The sequence below is a fragment of the Eucalyptus grandis genome, chromosome 4 (assembly GCF_016545825.1).
Source record: "Eucalyptus grandis isolate ANBG69807.140 chromosome 4, ASM1654582v1, whole genome shotgun sequence".
In the NCBI taxonomy this organism is placed as follows: Eukaryota; Viridiplantae; Streptophyta; class Magnoliopsida; order Myrtales; family Myrtaceae; genus Eucalyptus; species Eucalyptus grandis.
Genome location: NC_052615.1, coordinates 5,740,559 through 5,760,548, shown reverse-complemented (window position 1 = coordinate 5,760,548; position 19,990 = coordinate 5,740,559). Strand labels below are relative to the sequence as shown.

Here is a 19,990-nt window from a genome sequence, read left to right as displayed (position 1 = left end):
CGAAAATCAAATTGAACTTGCGACAGCATCACAGCCTAATATGGACCATATGAATGCATGAGCATGAGATATGATCTCTTGATGTAAAGCTTAAATTTTTAACACAGCTCGACGCGAAGCTTGGGTATTTATCAATTGGTTATTTACGGGTGAAAGAACCAGTAAACCATGATCAGAAAAGTATCAATAAGAGCTTCAGTGCGTACATATGAAAGGAAACACATACTGCATTCAAGTTCATAGACTGGAAAGACAATTTACAGGAAAAGTTTCTTATTCTAATACACAGCGACATTAAGTTCGCATCACACTAATTATAGGAACTTGTTCGTGCGGTGGGGAAGCTATAAATGTCCAGTGTCAACCACAACTTTTCATTATGCACTGGCTTAGGTGAAATTCTTAAGAATTATATATACGGCAATTATCTAGGAAAGCTTCCAGTCATACGTATGTAGTCGAGTGTGCCCTTAAGGCCGTACATGTCCGTCGCCCGTTTTACTAGTCGAAATCCAGTCCCGTAAGGATTATCAGTCCTCGCTTCAATTTCACGTCGGAGATACTTGGCAAGTCTTCTCTCGAAGTCTAACTGTGGAGATGGAGCAATTTTGCTCTTAGACATGGCCGATATTTGAGAATCCAACCACTTGTGAGCCATAACTTGACAGAGTCCTTCTTCTTCCTCCAAAGTTAAATTGTGATAACCTGTCAAATAGGCAGTTTTTGCTCATATCATATAGAAACCAAATGTTGCGAAACAAAAAGCGAGCAATGAAAAAGTAAAAGGATTTCATTGCAAAAAGACTCGTTTTTTTTTTTTTTTCAAATTTAGAAAAATGCTATGAAGACGATCTCGCCACACTCCAAAAAGTGACGGTGTCTCCTGACCACATATCCCAAGTGTGGGATTTTGACAACCAAAATATGAAGCTTCAAAAATCAATTACCAAAAACGAACCGTATACTATAAAGCCACAAAAACTAGACCTATTAGAAGAATAATAACAAACGAAATCTAACCATTTAGCAAACACTAATAGAAACAAAAGTTAACATAAAACCAACCTTTCATGTTAATTTTGGGTCTCGTTCTTCGTGGTAAGATTTTGTAAAATGTCACGCACAATTTCCAAAGGGGAAATGAAAATTTTCATTGAATTCAAGAACTAAAACGTTATATGAATCTAACGTTAGCTAAGTGACAACTTCAAATGTCTAGGGATTCTACACTTCACAATCCCAACTGAAGAATAATATCCTAAAGAGCGGACAAAATATTTCGTACATTTTAGTTTATAAGGTGAAATATGGGAAAATTCAACGAGGTAATATCTATTCAAGTATAATTGTATAAAGGGAATCATATATGTCTATAATTCCATGTTATCTTTCTGATTCCATTATACTCATATCTGTGTTGTTGCTTTGGTAGATTGGTCTCTTAAAAACCTCAAACTAGCCACCCATATATTAAAATTGTGTGGATGTCGACGATCATGACTAGAGTAAGTAATATTGTCCATTGACAAGTGATTATATTTACACACAAAGTGAGTTATGGCAGTCACAAACCTGATGATGCTATATTTTATACATTAAAATGTTTTAGCAATTGTTGAGAGTATGTCTTGAGTTTGAGTAGATTTTCATTTTGAGTAGGTTTCCTAAAGGGGTTTCCTATTTTAGATAGGAATAACATATATAAGATAAAAATTTTACTCCACTAGTTGATTCAATAAAGCAAAAAAGAAGAGTATCTGATATTCTCTTTGTGGGTTTTTTGAGTGAGTTTCCTATGAGAGATAGTGAGATAACAATTGTGAATTTACTTTGAGTGTAATTAGTGGCAGAGAAAACTGGAGTGTTTGTAAACTCTATACTCTTTTCATTCATGGTGGATTTCTTGGCAATTGGCTCTTCCTGTGGAGTAAGTATTGATATTTGGGCTGAAGCACATAAATTTCTTGTGTTCTTTATCATTCCTATCAATTTCTTTGGTAATATCTTTCTCTTGCCTTTGACTTATTTTGCAAGACTATTACTTTTCGTGTTATTTCAACAACAATTGGTATTAGAGTTAAGGTTAAGGTCTCCAGACTTAATTTGTGATTTTTGCTTGTCTAATCACATCTGAAATATTTGCTTTAATTATGTCTAGAATAGAGATTGAGAAATTCAACGGAAATAACAACTTTAGGTTATGGAGCATTAAGATGTGTACTTGTTTACAACCTATGGCAAAGGCGTTGAATGGCAATGATAAATTGTCAAAAATGATGAAAGAGGTCAACAAGTTAGAGTTAATAGAGAAGACAAAAGGCATAATTTTGTTGAATTCATTGGATGAAGTTTAAATTAAAGTTGCTGAAATGATGATGTAACATTTTGGGCAAAAGCTTAGGCACTGCATCCAATAAATGGTTTGAATAGTTACTTGTATATGCTGAATCGGATTTTTCGAGTCTTGGTGTTTGAAGGTACATATATCAAAACCCATTTAGATGAGTTTGAACTCATGATGGACTTGAAGAACGTCAAATAGGCCTTGCTTGATGAGAAACAATGCATGATGTTATTGGCATCTCTATTGGATTCTTTTAAGCACTTTACTAATTTGCTATAGCAAGGGCACATTATGATTACTTTGGAAGAGGTGACATTCGTCATGTTCTCTAAGAGTGGCAAAAGAAGTTACTAGAAGATAACTTAGCCCATAATATGGCGCAACATTTGATTACTTAGGGTAGAAACTATTGTAGAGAGTTTGAAAATAGGATATGGAAGAGCCTTTCCAAATCGAGGCCAATATTCTAAACCGTCGATGTTATCACTACGATGAGTGAGGACACTATCAGAGAGATTATCTGATGTACAAATGTAAAGTTGTTAAGGTGAAGTCTACAGGCGATGGCAAAGTTGTTAATACAATAGCTGATAGTCTAATGATGCCAATGCCATGTTAGCAGTCACCACAAATTTGTCAAGTGGTGATTGGGGGCTGGACTTGAATGTTTCTATCATGTGACTTTTCATAGGAATTGGTTTACTACCAATCAACACACGAAGAGTGGTAAGGTGCTTATGGGAAACAGTGCTACTTGTGAAGTACTTGGGATTGGAATAGTTCATATTAAGAAACACAATAGAGTGGTGAGAACGTCAAGTGATGATTGGGGGCTAGACTTTGATGTTCCTATCATGTGACTCTTCATAGGAATTGGTTTACTACCGATCAACACACAGAGGGTGGCAAGGTGTTTATGGGAAATAGTGCTACTTGTGAAGTACTAGGGATTTGAACATTTCATATTAAGACACACAATAGAGTGGTGAGAACGTCGAATAATGTTAGACATTACAGGAGTCTAAAAAGAACTTGATATTTCGACTACTCTTGATAGGTTTGGATATTGAAGCTTTGCTAAAGGTGGAACTTTGAAGGTTTCTCAAGTTGTATTTACTATGATATGGGGGAACAATAATGACTAACTCGTATGCTAAATTTTCTGAGATTTTAGTTCAACACATTACACAGTTGTGGCATATGAGACTTAGACACATGAGTGAGATATAGATAATTGTTTAGAGGCAGAGAGGTTTATTAGAAGGTCACCAGATTGAGAAGCTGAACTTTTGTGAACACTAAAACAAGAGTAGTCGGTGGAGAGTGAAGTTTAGTATGGTTGTTTACTCTAACTCAAAGATTGTTGGTTATGTACACTCAGACTTATGAGATGCTCTCAAGTTTCGTCCAAGGACATTATCTATAGCAGCTGACAAAGTGCAGTAGATGTGACTATATCTACATAATCGCTAGATTCTATAGTAGCTAACAGTTGTTCTAAAGCCACAACTTATGGAACTTTAAGATAGTCGGCAAAGGTGGATGAGATAGAGTAACATTTGTACAAAGGTATTGAAGTAAATAATTTGGGTACAGTAAAGATAGTTTTGAGTATGCAAATGTAGGTAGTGATGACTATTGGAATATTGCAAGTGGCCCAAAGGAATTAGCCTCAAGGCGCTTCAATATACAATCAAGAAATTTTGTAAGTAACCCTTTACTGCAAATCATAAATTGTATACTGCTGCTTTGTACTTGGATGGAAAGGGAGTACTTATCCCATGCTTCACATGCTAGTACTATTAGTTGTCTAAGTTATGTCATGAATAGTACTACGTTTGATCTATCAAATGCAATCATCAAAATGTGTATAGTTAATATAATTTAAATGGAAATGTTGTGAAGTGGATCCTCCTAATTTTGTTGGTGACAACTAACATTGGGGAATGTTTTAGAGGATGTAAATCAGGTAGTGTGGCAATAACTAGATTTGCAAACTTAGTTCACATAAGGAGCCTGAAAGATAATCAATTTTTTAACAATTATGCCTTTGCTTCTGTTAATTGCATTGTGAGTTGGAAGGCATTGGTTAGAGATACGATGGTTTCATTAACGACTAAAGCTAGAAATATAGTGACAACGAAATGAGTTGAAGAGGAGGGTATAGTTTAATGACTTAGTTAGTGATGTTGGTGTGAAACATTGGGTTGATGTGTTGTTTAGTGGAAGCTAAAGATATCACTAGATAATCGAGTTCATTTGGGATCGAAATTAGTGCATTAGATTTAGTATGTCAGGAGAGGATGTCACCTTGAAGAAGCTTCTTGCATTGGATAATTCTATGAACATGTGAACTGAGTTCATTCCCCTAGATGCTTGAGATGGTTGAGTGATTGTCAGAGCATTGGGAGAGTCGAAATGGATAGTGAGCATTATTCCTTGGCTCAAAAGTTGAGCTAATATGGAGGCCGTCAACAATATGTCTTGAGTTTAATTAGATTTCCTAGTTTGAATAGGTTCCCTGAAAGGGATTTCCTATTTTGGATATGTACATGCGCATATATAATAAAAACCTTTAAGCTGATATTAGATACAACAAAACAAAAACAAAAAAAGGAGTATCATATTTTCTCTATGAGTTCTCTTTGAGATATAGTGAGATAACATTAGTGGGTTTGCTTCGGATGTAGTTGGGGTTAGGAGACACTTGAGCAGTTATAAACTCTATACTCCCTAGATTCAAAATATGTTTCGTAGTGGCTAGCTTTCCTTGTGGAAAAATTGTCAACACTTAGACCAAATCATGTAAATCTTTAGTGTTTTATATAATTCATTGTTAAGTTCTCCAGTAATTTTGTTCTCTCATATTTGACTTGAATTGTAAGATTTGTTAACTTCAATGTTATTTTCACAACATTTGTTGTAAAGAACACATTGGAAACCCAATGCAATTAGTTAGGGAGATCATCAAGAGAGAGAACTTAAGTTCTAGTTTGTTAGCATATTTACTTGAACTCATCTTTTCTATAAAAATTTAAGCCATTACATGATGGGCCAACTATGATATATAAATTGTTCCACAACACCAATTCTTTGATATATTTTCTAACACAACTCACACATTCATCTCAACGATCTCCTCCTTATGCATGAGCATAGTATTAGATTTGCTTCCTCTTAATTCAAGTATCCTTTTGCACCAACATTATCTCAACCTAAATTTCAAAACATCACCAATCAATGCAAACATGCCTTTTGCCCATCGTCTCCTCCTACACAAATCCGTGATGGCAAATTGCACTCAACAACCACAAAGATTCATGGGATTCCTTATTCAGTTCGACCCACAATAAGCCATCAACTTTGATATCAGTTGTGAGCGTAGTAGAAACTCGATACCATAATCTTGGGAGATCACCAAGAAAGAGCCTAAGTTCAAGCTTGTAAACATATCCAATTGGAATCACTTTCACTAAAAAAACCTAAGCTAATGAGTAATGGGCTAATTAAGATATATTAACTGCTTCACACCACATTGTTTCTCCGATAGTGCATTTTTCTAATACAACTCGCATATGCATCTCATCAGCAATAATACAAAACGAGACACAAATCTTGGGAATTTTAATCTAACAATTTTTAAGTAGGTGTTTAATATTGTGCTAAATGATTAAATTTTGTTTATTAGCATCACTTTAACCGGTCTAGTTTTTGTGGTTTTATGGCGGAAGGGCTATTTTTGGCAATTGATTTTGAAAATTTCATATTCTAATTGCCAAAATCCCACACTTAAAGATGTGTGGTCAAGAGATCACTCGCCTTCTTAGCATTGCTTCTTCTTCTTCTTCTTTAAGAGACACTTTAACCTTTTATGTTTATGACTTTTTGCCAAAATACAATGATGTGGCCTTTGCTAAGGATAATTGCCAAAACTACTTTAACTTTTTCCGTCAACATCTCACACCTACAACCTAGATGAAAACACTTAGGAAGATAACACAAATGGTCCATAAACTTTAAACTAATGTAAATGTGGTCCATGAACTTTTAATTTGTTCATATGGTCCCTAAATTGTAACTCGATGTGCAACGTGATTCCTGAACTTTTGATACATACTCAACTTAGTCTTTGAATTAAATGAAAATATTTAATATTATCTCTGAACTTTAATTAATTAAAGGGGATGTTGAATATTTTCACATAGTTTAGGGATTAAGTTGAACATATAACAAAAGTCCAAGAATTACATTGAATAAATTAAAAGTTGAAAGACTATATTGTGCATAGGGTTAAAGTTCAAAGACCACACTAAACTAATTAAAAATCATAGACCATATTGTATATTGGGCTAAAGTTTAAGAACTATTTGTATTATTATCCCAAAAACCAACTTACCCCCAAAAAAGACACTAAAATACCTATAGTTCTTGTGTACCACGTCCCCTCTCCCTTCATGAGCATCGTCTAGCTTGTCCACCATTGCCAGTCTCAGAGGCTTCACATGCCACCATCGGTAGGAGCGTGCAAAAGAACCAAAAATCACTCGGACCGCTCAAAACCAAACCGAATTGACCCAAATTCAACGATTCTCGTGGGGACAGATCCAAGTCCTAGTTCTAATTAATCGGAATCAATGAGTACCAATCCAATTCCCAGTTCCAGGCATGTAAACTGTCCACTTGCCCATCCGGGCCAAACTAGTACACATATATATTTTTTAAATTTCATCTCTTTACTCTCTCTTCAATTAATACAGCACACACATAAATACAAACTCCCCCCTCTCCCTATGTGTCCACTCTTGCTGCATTGGGTTCCAAGAACCTTCAAAGAAAATGTCTGTTGCTATACTCTGCTCTATGTTTCTTGATTTTTTACTATACTTTACTTTGTGTCCATTATCTTTCATAGCTTTGTTGGAACGAGTCACCTTAAACTATGTTTTCGTCCATTCTCTCTCTAGAAAGATGTAGATCTTCAATCTCTCAACCCACTCTTCCTCCTCCTCTCTCCTGTTCCACCTCATCGTCTTGTACTCATCCTTGTCCTCATCTGCCCTCTCACGCCTTTGCTCCACCCTACCTAACGACCCATGCCTGCCCTTCCCCTCCTTCTTTGCCCCTCCCTACCTCTTCTTTACCTCCCCTAGCCGATTCTATGGACCTGCCTGAGAGCCAAACCAAATCGGTGGTCCACCCAATGGGTGGCTTTATCGAACAAACTAGCGGTTCACAGTTTCATTTTTTCTAAACCAATCTTTAATGGGCGTTTCCCTATTCTAAGGTGAGAACTACCCATTTGGACCATGCTTATCCCTAACCATCAGCAATCATAAGATGATGCTAAATAGCTATTGATATATCTTGTCATACTCATTTTTACTCAAACACTTGAGTTGATGAGTTATAGATTAACTATGATATATTAGTTACTAACTTATACCACATTCGTAATGATAAACTTATTTTGCTTAACACCTTCACATGTGCACCTCAACAAATATCCTAAATACGTAGAAGTTTCATGTGTAATGTTTACTACTTCTTAATCCAAATATCTTACTGTACCAACATTATCTCAATTTGAGTCTCTATATTAGCTCAGTCAGGTTTGGCAAATGTTGGTGTGGACAATATTTGTCCTTTAGACACTACCTCAATCACCTTGCCAAACTAAAAGTTGGATGGCAAGCTAGGGGATATAATTTGTCATCTCAATTAGGGAAGTGTACCTAAAATTTCTTCTTTTGAAATATTTAATGAAGCAGCTATACACATTGGGAGTGGGTCATCAATCAAATATCAACTCAAATATTAGGCCACACGGTAGACTCGTACTTTCTTCTAGGAGATCACCCGGACAAAACCCAAATCTAAGACCATCAACATACATAGTTAGAATTAGCTTCACTCAAAATCATATGGTCTACTTCACCTTACACTAAATTCCTAATATGGGACTTTCGCCTAATGCTCTCACACTTGCATTTCAATAAATCTATCCTCACAAACGAGTATCATGAAGCGGAAACCCAACATCTTCATTTTGGGAAGGGGGAATGCCGAGTAGGAGTGAAATTCTAAGCCCGTCAATATACCTAGTAGAACACACTTTTACTATGAGGTTAAGCTGATGAGTCATAAGTCAAACATAATACAATAAATACTTCACCTTACACTACATCCTCAATGTGGGACTTCTTTTATGTAACACCCTCACATGTGCACTTCAACATATAGAAATGAAAGAAATATGCACTGAGTAGAATCTTGTGATCCATTGGAAAAATGATTTTGATGACTTATCGCCTCTTCTTCCCACTCTTTCATGAATGAGAATATATTTTCAAGACTAGTGATTTAATGGATTATGCTAAGCATATAAAGTGTAAAGATTCACTCGCAACATGTCTAATAGTCTTTGTTAATTGAGTATTAAGAAAATAAATATGAATCTATGGAAAACAAGAACCTTCAAGTGCGAGCCATGCATGCATCATCTCATGAGCAAGGGTCTCCCCTGTGTACAACCTGAAAATATTTCATCTTTGGTCAATATCTATTTAATTAAAAATGATTATTTGATGGAGAATATTTTGACTATAAAAGGGAAAAGAAAGCTACCTTGCACAACCATCTAAAAGCATTATCTCTTTCACATTAGAGTAACTAACTAGCTTATGTTGCTCTCCTTCCACCATCTAAACATGAAAAAGAAAGGAGAAAAAATGCCACTTACTAGAAAATCGACACTTATACAAAGTAATATGGAAGTAATAACTTGTCATATCTAGATGGTTTCCTGAGGGCTTAAATTTTTTAAACCAAATAGGATCTGAAGTTCAACAAATCACATTTAGAAAATTTAGATTGGAAATGTGAACTATTAGAGAAAAAAAATCAATAGGTATTTTATATGTAATCCACGGAATAATCAACACATACAGTATATATAATAGGTTTTGTATAGAATCTTGTTTCTCCGAGCAACTCTAAAAGCACAAGGATGGATCCAAGGTCGTCACATACTCGATGGTGTCCCTATTAATGATAAAAGAATAAGGTAACTAATGTTAAATACTTTGTTGCGAAAATAAGCAATCAAATGATAGAATAAACAACACAAAGAAAATAAAACAAATACCAAATTTACTTAGTTAGTTAGTGTGACCTTTGTTCATGAGAAGAGTAGTAAATGATTCCATCATAAATTAGGCAAAGGAATGGAGATTACAACCATAATCGAATAATTCAAAAACTTACAGTGTGTCCCACCCCTAATTACACCTAGTGACTCACATATTATCTAGTTTCACAATTTCTCATGACATAATCTTTAACCTCACAAAAGAATTACAGAAATTTCAGCACAGGATTCTAGTTATCAAACTCTAATTAATCAGTAGAAAAGGTTTTCCAAGTATTATTACAAGAACTCCAACAATTAGATGAGCCTACTTTGAACAATCACCACACTTGCAATATACATGTATATAATGCAAAGAACTAACAGGATTTGATCAAGTCAAGTCAACTTTCCAATTCTATTTTTGCTTGCCCAACAACCCCTATACACCAATTTGATAACAAGAAAAAATAGGAAATCGTTGTCCAACACGGACTCTAACACCAACAAAAGAAAATTCGAATTTCCATGGCATACATTTGGAAGTCCACACATAACATTTCATATTGGATTGAGTTGTTTTTCATGGGCTCAAACTCGAGACATTTTAACATACTCGATGGTGTCACATACTCTGAAATCACCCAGATAGCTAAGGTTGTCACATGCATATAGAAAATACACAAAAACAACAAACTAAGAAGATGAGCCTATACAAATAATATAGCGAATTAAGACAATTTATCTTGAATCTTACCTTCTTTTTGACCCTACGTTCTTTTATACCTTGCCTGTCCACCACGTAGAGTGGGATTGTTGGCTGGTGCACTTTCATGTCCAAACGTTCATAAAATTTTCGGATCTTGCGCTCGAGAGGTTTACAATTGTCAGAGTCCATTATTGCAGAGTCAAGACATTCTGGGCATAATTGTCGACCATCATTAAAGGTTGAATAAGTTGTTCCTCTGGGCTGCAAATATTTTCCCAATTAATGTATTATGAGCAAGCTCCATATTGTTATAAAGGGGAAAAATTTTTAATGTGAAGCTAATTGATGTGTCTTAATTGGATATCGATCAATGTGCTTAAAATCATAAGTCCGCCTATGAGTTTATGTCAAATTGCAATAGTTTAGGGTTAGCAAGCTTTCTTGTCATACTAGTTATGAGCCTGTGCCTTTGGCATGATATCAATACGAACATACCTAACTATACGTTTGAGCTGTATAAAGGTTGATGGAAGAGTCAAACCGCAAGATTTAATGTACCAAATTAGTATTAACCCACAATCAAGTCATAGTTATTTGTTGATTTGTGGCTCAAATTTTGATAAATCAAATTTTGGAAAGGAGCCCAAAGATCATGATAGAATTAGAGGTGTTTGAGGTGCAGGAAACTAGACACTTGGGCGCTCGACCAGACATGGTGAGACCTTAGGAAGTTGCTTGGATATATCTTTTGGCATCGGCTTTCAAATAGTCGGGTAGACCCCCACATAAATCCTCATAAATTAATTTTTTAAAGTAAGTTCTTCGTGAGATATTGTGAATTGACACTTGTGGCTTTGCTTGGGTGTAAGTTAGACTAGAAAACACTCGATTGTTTGAATGATTGTAACTTTAAGATTCTTTGATTCATAGTAGATTCTTTGTGCCTAACTCCCCATGGATGTGGGTTACCAAATTGGATTGAATGGCATAAGTCTCCAATGTCCTATTGTTCTTTGTTGATTTTCTTTTCTTAATTTTATCCTCTAGTGTTGGCTATTGAATTGCATGATCTATAAGCTTTCGTGTTATTTCATGACAATTAGTATCAAAGCTTGTATTTGGTTTTTTAAAGTTGATTTGCACATTTTGCTTATCCGGTACTTGTTTGAGTATGATGTGTTTTGCAATCATGCTCGGAGTGAGGATTGAAGTTGAGAAGTTTAATGAGAGTAATAACTTTGGTTGAGTAGTATTAAGAAATGTACTTGGTAAAAACTCAAGCTTTGACGAAGGCATCAGATGGCAAGAATACTTGAAAAGACAAGAGAGGTTGATAAGGTTGAGCTGAAGGAGAAGGCGATTAGCATAATCCTAGTGAATTTATCAAAAGATATTTTGATTGAAGCAACCAATGAGATGGCATAGTGTTGTGCGCAAGTTTGAGGCCTTTAATGTGAAGAAAGGTTGAACAATTGCTTGTTTCTACTCAGAATGATGTGTTAATCTCATATGGTTGAATGCATATTTATTAAAGCCATTTAAATTTGTTTAACATGTTCATAATGGATTTGAAGAACATTAATGAGGCCTTACTACTGAGAAATAGGGCATGATGTCTGGCATCTCTATCATCTAAGGGTGGTGGCAAGTATATATTGTTCTTTATTTTTTATAACATTTTGAGGAAAGTTTGGATTTGTGTTCATAAATCCATAATTGAGGAGTTTGGTTAGTTCAAGTCATGGAAAACAATGATTGAAAAGCAGATAAATGGAAGAACATGTGCTTGATAACTAACAAAAGGTCAAAATTCTATTATGAAGAACATAGCCCGTTTTGCACAAAGGAAGACATAATGAAACATGGCACTATTGTTGACATACTACACCATAATGGAGTTGTAAAACTAATTAACAAAACTATATAGAAAATGGCTCACTTACTACTCTCCAATTCTAGATTAGGTCGAGAATTCTAAGCTAAAGTAATGAAAATTGTCTATTAGTTAGTGAACAAATCACCATTACTCATAATTGAGAGGAAACTTTTGAGGAAATGTGGTTGGGTAAACTTTTGTTTACATTGGACTAAGAGTATTCAATTGCCTAATTATGCTCATATGAGGGATGGTGCACTAGACCCAAGGGCAAAGACGTGCTTATTCCAAGGCTATGCATATGAGGGGAAGTGATAAAAGTTGTGGTGCACCAAAAAGGATTTACCTAGGTTTATTGTCAACAAAGATATTACCTTCAAAGAATATGCTATGTTTCAAAAGAGGATTGAGACATCAATTGTAAAGAGAGATTTGGACAATGTTAAGAAAATATGGTGTATAATGGAGAGCGAGATGATTATAATGTAGGAGATGTGACAATTTTTATAGTATCGCTTGAATCCACAATAGCTAGCAAATGTTTCAAGGCAAGAATTGAGTGTGAAGCTTTGAGATGATCAGGGGAGGTGAATGAGCTAAAGCAAAAAAGGTATACCGAGGCTGAGATTTATAATTTGGGATTAGTGAAGATGGTTTCATGAGTTGTAGATAGACAAGACAGTCGAAAAGATGTTGCGAGTGGCTCGAAGGAGTTACATCAAGAAATTCTCTAAATGGTTAAACATGTAGTTGGTGAAGTCAATAAATACCCCATTTATTGCATATTATAAATCATTTACCTTATCACTGGGCACTTGGGTAAAGGTAGAGCATTGAGCTCCACAAATGCTAGTACAATTGGTTATGTACGTAATGCCACGTAATAGTACTAGGCTTAATACTTCATTTACTGTTAGGAGAACGTGTTAGGCTAATCTAGGTATACATTGTGATGTTGTCAGATGGATCCTCTTGAACTTGTTTGGGATGATAAATATTAAGTAATGTTTCAAACGATGTAGTTCAAATAGCATGGCAATAACTAGGTTTGGAAACTCAGTCCAAGAACCTGAAGAATGGTCAATTTCCAAATAAGTCTTTACTTCTTGAGTTGTGTTGTAGGTAGGATGGTGTTGTTGTCGGACATAGTGATATTGTCGATGATTGAGGCTGCAAACATGGAGACAATAGAAGCCAGAGATATCACGGAATGATTGATTAGTGATGTCGGTGAGAGTCATTGGATTGATTGTTGTCTTTTAGTGGAAGCCAGAGATACCATGGGAGAATCGATCATTGGCGATCCATATTTCTGTATTAGAGATAACAATGTTATGAGAGGATGTGACTATGAAGAAGCTTTTTGCAGCATAAATTCCTGCAGACATGTTGACCAACTTCATTCCTCTATACAAGATCGGCTCAATTGAGACTTCAAGGATGTTTGCGGTGGTTGAGCACCCATGGGGGTGTTGGGAGAGCTAGCGTAGATGACAAGCAATATGACTTGACCATAAATATTAAGTTAAGGTGGAGAGTTGTTAAATTTTTGGCTGAATTTCTTGCTAAATTGGAGTTTGGAACATAGCACAAAGAACAAGATAGACCCGAGACTAGTTAGAAGCGTTTGGGAACGAGTGAACAAAGACCGTATGACGTGGCCAAAGGCCCAGGCACCCAGCTAGCAGTGCCCAGAAGCACGTACCTATTAGGCATGGGCTTGGAGACCGGCCAAGTCTGACCAAGGGCTCGGGAAGTGGCCTGGAAAGTGGAACGAGCCCAGCAATTGCATTGACCCTTGCAAACTCGTGTTTAAAATTTAATTTTTGACATATTTCAGAGGTTACAATTTAGAGCAATCAAAATAAGTTAGGGTTCTCTTTTTGTGTGTTTTTTGAGTTAGTTCTTTGTGAGATTCAGTGAGTTGTTTGGTTAACTTGGGTGTTATCTGGGACTAGGAAACATTCAAGGAGTTTTGTTTGGTTGAATAATTTAAGGAGTTGAGTGATTGCAGTTTCGTAATTTTTTTTATTGATTAAGAGTGGATTTACTATCGATTGCTTTCCTTGTGAATGTAGGAAATTCTGTAAATTGAACCTTGTAAACATTTGGTGTTTTATTTTTTCTGTTGACTTTCTCTAGTGATTTCGCCCTCTCGAGTTTGATATTTGCACAATTGACTAGCTTCCGCATTATGTCACTACATAGATTTTTATGTACTCTAAAGTCAACCAAAAGTAAGAGGACAACCCTCATGATTTGGTTGGGCGGTTAGGCCTTAAGGCATTTTCGTTTATGAAGTGAGAGGTCCTAAGTTCGTCCTCCCTTATCGCCTAATTACTTGGGGCCACCCCCAAGATTCACGAATACGTGTGACTCTGTAATTAGTTAGCGTGGTTGAGATAGAGGGACTGCCACACTCGATATAGATTAGTTGGCAACCCATTAGTGCTAGATGCACCAAAAATATCGAGCAAACAACAAAGAGACATCAAGGGGGAATTATTTGTAATATGAGCAAGATAGAGGTGTACTATAATATGTCTAGTATTTGCTAAGGGAAAATGACACAAATAATCTATAAACTTTGACCCAATGTGCATTATGGTCTCTTAACTTTTAATTTGTTCAATATGGTTCCTGATCTAGAATTAGTGAAATGATTACATTGAACATATTTGTATAGTCAGGGACCACATTGAATATATTGATAGAAATCAATATAATCCTTCCATTAATTCAAGATTAGGGATTGCATTGAATAAATTAAATATTTATGAACCACATCACACATTAGTCTAAAATTTAGGGACCACATTGAACATGTACCAAAAATCTAGAGACCAAATTGAATAAATTAAAAGTTTAGAAACCACATTAAACATGAGACTAAAGTTCAGGGATCATATTAAACAAATTAAAAGTTTATGAACCATATTGTATGTTAAGCCATTAGGGACCATTTGTGTCTTTCTCCCTATTTGTTAATGGTTTGCTTGGCATCTATCAAAACATTTTTCCGGTTGAATGCTTCTCATGTATGCGAAGGCCAAATTATCTCGACCGTGAGATATGAGTTTGAGTGAAAACCAACCTTCAATCTTCCGCAGCAAAAGCAACAAGGAGTTCCATCTCTGTTTGCCGTCGACAATGCTTTGCTGGCCAGAATGGATGTTTCCGATATTGAAGATGACCAGATGCATCTACTTCAATCTGTAACCAAGGAAAAAAAAACAAACAAAAAAAAGAAGATTGTGATCGTGTGCATATGAATTTAATCAATCATAGTGCTTGAGGAAAAGTTGTGAAAATAATGTAAATGAACGCACTCACAGGTTCCCCACAAACGTAGCATGTAGGATGATGATGATGCTCCTTGTAGTGAATATTCAGATTGGAATGATACTCGCCCTGATACAACAAAAGGCGGTGACTACAATTGAACACGACAATCAAATAGAAATGGTGTATGGCCAAACCTCATGATTAGCAATAACCGGATCATCGAAAGCATAAGGATGAATGCATTCTGGTTGCTGAATGGTGTGCCTGCAGTATATAAATATAAGCTAACGAACCGTATTCGTGAAAAGGACTTGCTTTTCCTTTCATCCCACATCCAATGTTTTTCATCGAGTTATGTAAAGATAAGCAAAAACGTTGAGGAATTTCGGAAAGGCAAAAGTGACCAGGTGTTTTAGTACCTGTTGTCTGTATAAAATGAGAATGGCAAAGATTGGAAGATATTCACGGTATCAAACACAGAGGATGATTTGATGACCGAACTTTGGTTGACAGCCTCTGAAAGTTGTTCATCTCCGTGCTGCATTGGTGATCCTTCAAAATGCACAGGGCCATAGGTCGCCCATCCTGCTCCATAGAGATATTCTCCTACATCGAGCATTCATTCATCAACTCATCTGAATTGTCTAGGGATGAACAATTGCTTCTCCTCAGCAAAATGTTCATTGCGACCGCAAAGTCTTGGGTTCTGCACTACTAGATCAGACATACAATGCATATCCGAAATATACTGTTAGAAAAAATTGCTATGGACTGCCATCGAATTCACCTTGACCTTCTCCTGAGGCTAAGGAGGAATGGGGAACTCTGTGGTATGTTTCTTCGCCACAGTCTGTCAACTCATCCTGCACAGATTTTCTCCAACAATTTAAGTACTATGCAAAGATATTTTCAAGAAAACAAATGTCAGGATAGGAGTAGGATGTATTTCATATTAGAGAGACTTAATTTCATAGCAGCTTTCTTTCCAAACGGCCATTTACAATTGTTGCGCGCTAGTACAAGCCACAAATTGGCAAGAAGAAAGGGATACAAGAATGACAAAAGCACTGCTAGTCAGAAGATGCATATACCGCAGAGTCGTTCCCTTCATCAGAATAATGGTGATCATCGTCTCTGTAGCTTCCGTGGTATTGCTTTCTGGATCTAGAAGAAGACACATTGAGCACTCTTTTTAGCCAACCCATAGGAGAGTGTCCCGCTATTGTGGTAAATCACTTTTCAAGTATCACTATCGCCAAAACAGCACTTCTCTGATCCAAATATACAGAGCAGCACCTCCATAAAAAGTTTGGTGGTTACAAGGGCCCTTTAATTCTCTCGTGATTATTAGATTTGCTGATGTGCTGGTCATATGTCTAACTCCATGAAGTCATCTTTAGAATGACCTTGGCCCCCCCCAAAAAAAAAAAGCTGCTGCAATGAAGGATCTTCAGCATCTTCTGATAGTCATTAGTCGTATCTAACCTCTTATTTTCTATTCAAATTATCCTATCAGTATCATTTACTGCTTTTGTTTCACGTTGTATACATGCCAGGGGAGGAGTGTTTTATGAATCAGAATTGTGCTTGTTCCTTAACAACCTTGAAACTTTTAAAGAAAAAAAAAAGAAAATTTTGAAAAACATTTTCCACGTACATATCTCCATAAACACCGATAAGATCTCTTTCTTAAATTTAGGAGTAGACAAAAAAATCTGGAGTCACCAACTCAACTGTTGACCCATCATGAGAGAACTATGAGTGGAAACACCAATAAATTGGGTAAGAAGTGGTGAAAAAAATCAAAATTGACCATGGAAGTACCCGTTATTGGGATAAAATGAGCGCAGAAAAGGTTGGAATATGTTTGCAGGGTCACACTGGGGAGATTCTAAAGCCCAACTTTGTTGGAAAGACCAGGTAGGTCGTTCATCTTCATCTTGTACCCTGTCCTCGGTCAATGCTGCTCCATAGAGATCGTCCACTGAATGACATTCACCATTCATTTGAATCATTATCACTAGAGATACATGGTAAAAGTACATTGTCGAGTAGAAAGGTCTATGATGTGTCTGCAACAAATTCTGGTTCTAATTTGGTCAGACCAGAAAAAAGAAATATGCATCTAGTAACATAACCGAGGTCCAGTGTACATCTAGTTTGTCCTTAAGTTGATGTCGGAGAAAAGTTTCATGAACCATGGTCCAATTTACCTTGATCATCTTCTACAAAGGAACGAATGTGGGCAATTCGATAGTCTGTTACCTCGCCCTCTATTGATTCATCCTGCACATTGAGGTTCTGCAACTATTTAACACTTCTATTGCAGCTATCAATCCCCAACATCCAACTTATACAGTTGTTTTTCTTGGGCATTATAACCACCCATGAATTAACCAGAAAAGAAAACAAGAATAACAAATAAGCCCCAACTTATACTTCTTGTGTTACCTCTGTGTCATCAGTCTCATCAGAACGAGAACGATGATCATCAACCTCACAGCTTCTGTTAGAACTCTGTCTGGAGTTAGAAGTAGATCCCTGGAGAATTCTTTTCAGCCAACCCATAAGGAGAAAAGGGTATTACGCTGTTGTAGTAATAGATCAACTTTCAAGTAACGCTATCACCAAAAAGACCACACTCTGATCCAGATTAATAGAGTGATGATGCGCTGGTCATATATCTAACGCCATCGAGTCAACTCTGTAATGAACTGGAACAATAAACATAAACATATTCTGCGTGAGAATTCATCATATTCTAACAATTGTTAGTTGCATCTAACCTCTTAATTTAATCCTACTTGTATTATCGCCTACCAACATCATGCTCCTATTTTCTGTTTGTTTTTTGTTTTCTCAATAAGTATTGGATTTTATTACACAAGCTCAGAAACAATAGGAAGATTGCTTCCTATTAGTAAGTCCAGCAACTCACAGACAATTGGAAGCGCCGGCAAGACCATCGCCGTAATGTGGTGTTTAACCATATTGATGCAGTTTATGTTACAATAGATGACTAAGTCGATGGTTTGGTCGATTGTGATTCTGAAACTTCCATCAGGTCAACTCTGCAAGAAAGGTTTTCAAACAAGCAATGGGTTATATATCAATCACGCCCAGACCATCCATGTTTATGTTATAAAACTATTCGATGACAGATTCTTTTGCCACAAACTATTCAAGGTAAGATGATAACTAGGCCACGAAACTCGAATATGGATGTAAATTTCAAAAACCAGAGTGCCCCTGCCCTCCATTAATCATGTTGTGAATAAGGAAATTACAATAAGGCGTTTGTCCAATCAGAGATGTTCGATGATTGCATTTTGCCGAAGAGTGCTTCGGATATAGAATTGTACATGTTCCTTAACAACTTTGAAACTTTTGAAGGAAAAAAAAAAAACACTTTTGAAATACATTTCCCTAACGTATATATCTCCATAAACGCCCTTAAGATTTCTTTTATAGATTTAGCAGGAGACATAATACTCTTTCAGTCACCAACTTATCTGTTGAATCTTCATGAGAGAACCATCAGTGGAAGCACAAAAAAATCGAATATAAGGGGAAAAAGACGAGCCCTAACAATGACACGAATAGGCAACATACCACGAAAGCGCAAATGGGTATTAACAAAGATGAAATGATCTGTAAAGTGCTAGTGTCCGAAGGTAAGAGGACAACGGCAGGTCCAGTGGGAGGGAGAAAAAGACATGAACGTGCAGTTGCGCTTACTAGGAAACTCCGGCAATCATTATTAACTAGAAAAAGACATCAGCGAGCAGTTGGGCAGCGTTTTACTTTTCCAACTCAACACCGACACAAGTTTGTGATTTAATTATATGTCTCAATTAAGAGGGTTTAATATTTTTGGACCAATAGGGGAAGAAACCGATTCTTAAAAACAAATAAGCCAAGGATTGGTGGGTCAAAAGATTCCGGAGAGCCTTGGATTCAAGTAAATATAATATCAAGAGTCTTAGCTTTTTAGCATCACATGGTGCATCTAGAGATACCTATTGGGAAAACAGTATTATGAAATTTTGATGATTGCCAGACCAATCTTTGTATAATGGCACTAACAGCTCAGAAAAGACTAGTGACAAGGGTGAAGATCTCGACAAGAGGCAGCCAAGTCAGACATGACGAAATGATCATAAGACTTGAAGGTACCATCAACGTAACATCTTTGAAGGCTAACTCAGGAGCATCATTGGTTGATCTATTGCTTTTTGGTAATGTGCCCTCCGATCACAAACTAATTTTCCAATTTCTTTCTTGAGATAAATCTGAATTTATCTCTTTATCTTTTTACAATAAAAAGAGATAAATTCTTTTTCTTGGATAGATTGCATGTAAAAACTAAGGTATTTAAAAATTACGAATTTTAGTGAAAATACCAAAAATATCATATGTATGTTAAGTAATTTAGGCCATGTCTTATTGCTACATCATGTGCATGTCATATAGTTTGCACGTTAGGCTTATTTAATCAGAAATTGCACATCATTAGAACTATGTCATGTAGTTAATTAAAATTGCAGGATATATAGTTAGTTTTGAATTCAAGATAGAAGAAAACCCAAATAGATAACAATAATTGCTTGCTTTGGTATCTAATTTCTTGCAATTTATTTGTTTGCTTAG

General features: G+C 36.1%; 1 protein-coding gene across 2 annotated transcripts; it reads right to left on the bottom strand.

The window, feature by feature from the left end:
* Nucleotides 1–218: 218 nt before the first annotated feature.
* LOC104419784 (protein DA1-related 1) lies at nucleotides 219–18,049 on the bottom strand. Of its 2 annotated transcripts, XM_010031548.3 has the most exons (14): nucleotides 17,792–18,049; nucleotides 17,554–17,626; nucleotides 17,165–17,324; nucleotides 16,432–16,504; nucleotides 16,128–16,203; nucleotides 15,760–15,946; nucleotides 15,535–15,604; nucleotides 15,389–15,466; nucleotides 15,150–15,268; nucleotides 10,228–10,440; nucleotides 9,290–9,385; nucleotides 8,969–9,045; nucleotides 8,817–8,875; nucleotides 219–705 (listed from the first exon to the last, which is right to left on the bottom strand). In XM_010031548.3, the coding sequence occupies exons 1-9, from the start codon at nucleotides 17,906–17,908 to the stop codon at nucleotides 15,152–15,154; spliced, it is 951 nt and encodes a 316-aa protein (XP_010029850.2). In that variant the 5' UTR covers nucleotides 17,909–18,049; the 3' UTR covers nucleotides 219–705; nucleotides 8,817–8,875; nucleotides 8,969–9,045; nucleotides 9,290–9,385; nucleotides 10,228–10,440; nucleotides 15,150–15,151. The 2 variants fall into 2 exon arrangements, with proteins under 2 accessions (XP_010029850.2, XP_039167635.1); XM_039311701.1 differs by lacking the exon at nucleotides 10,228–10,440.
* Between the last annotated feature and the right edge of the window lie 1,941 nt (nucleotides 18,050–19,990).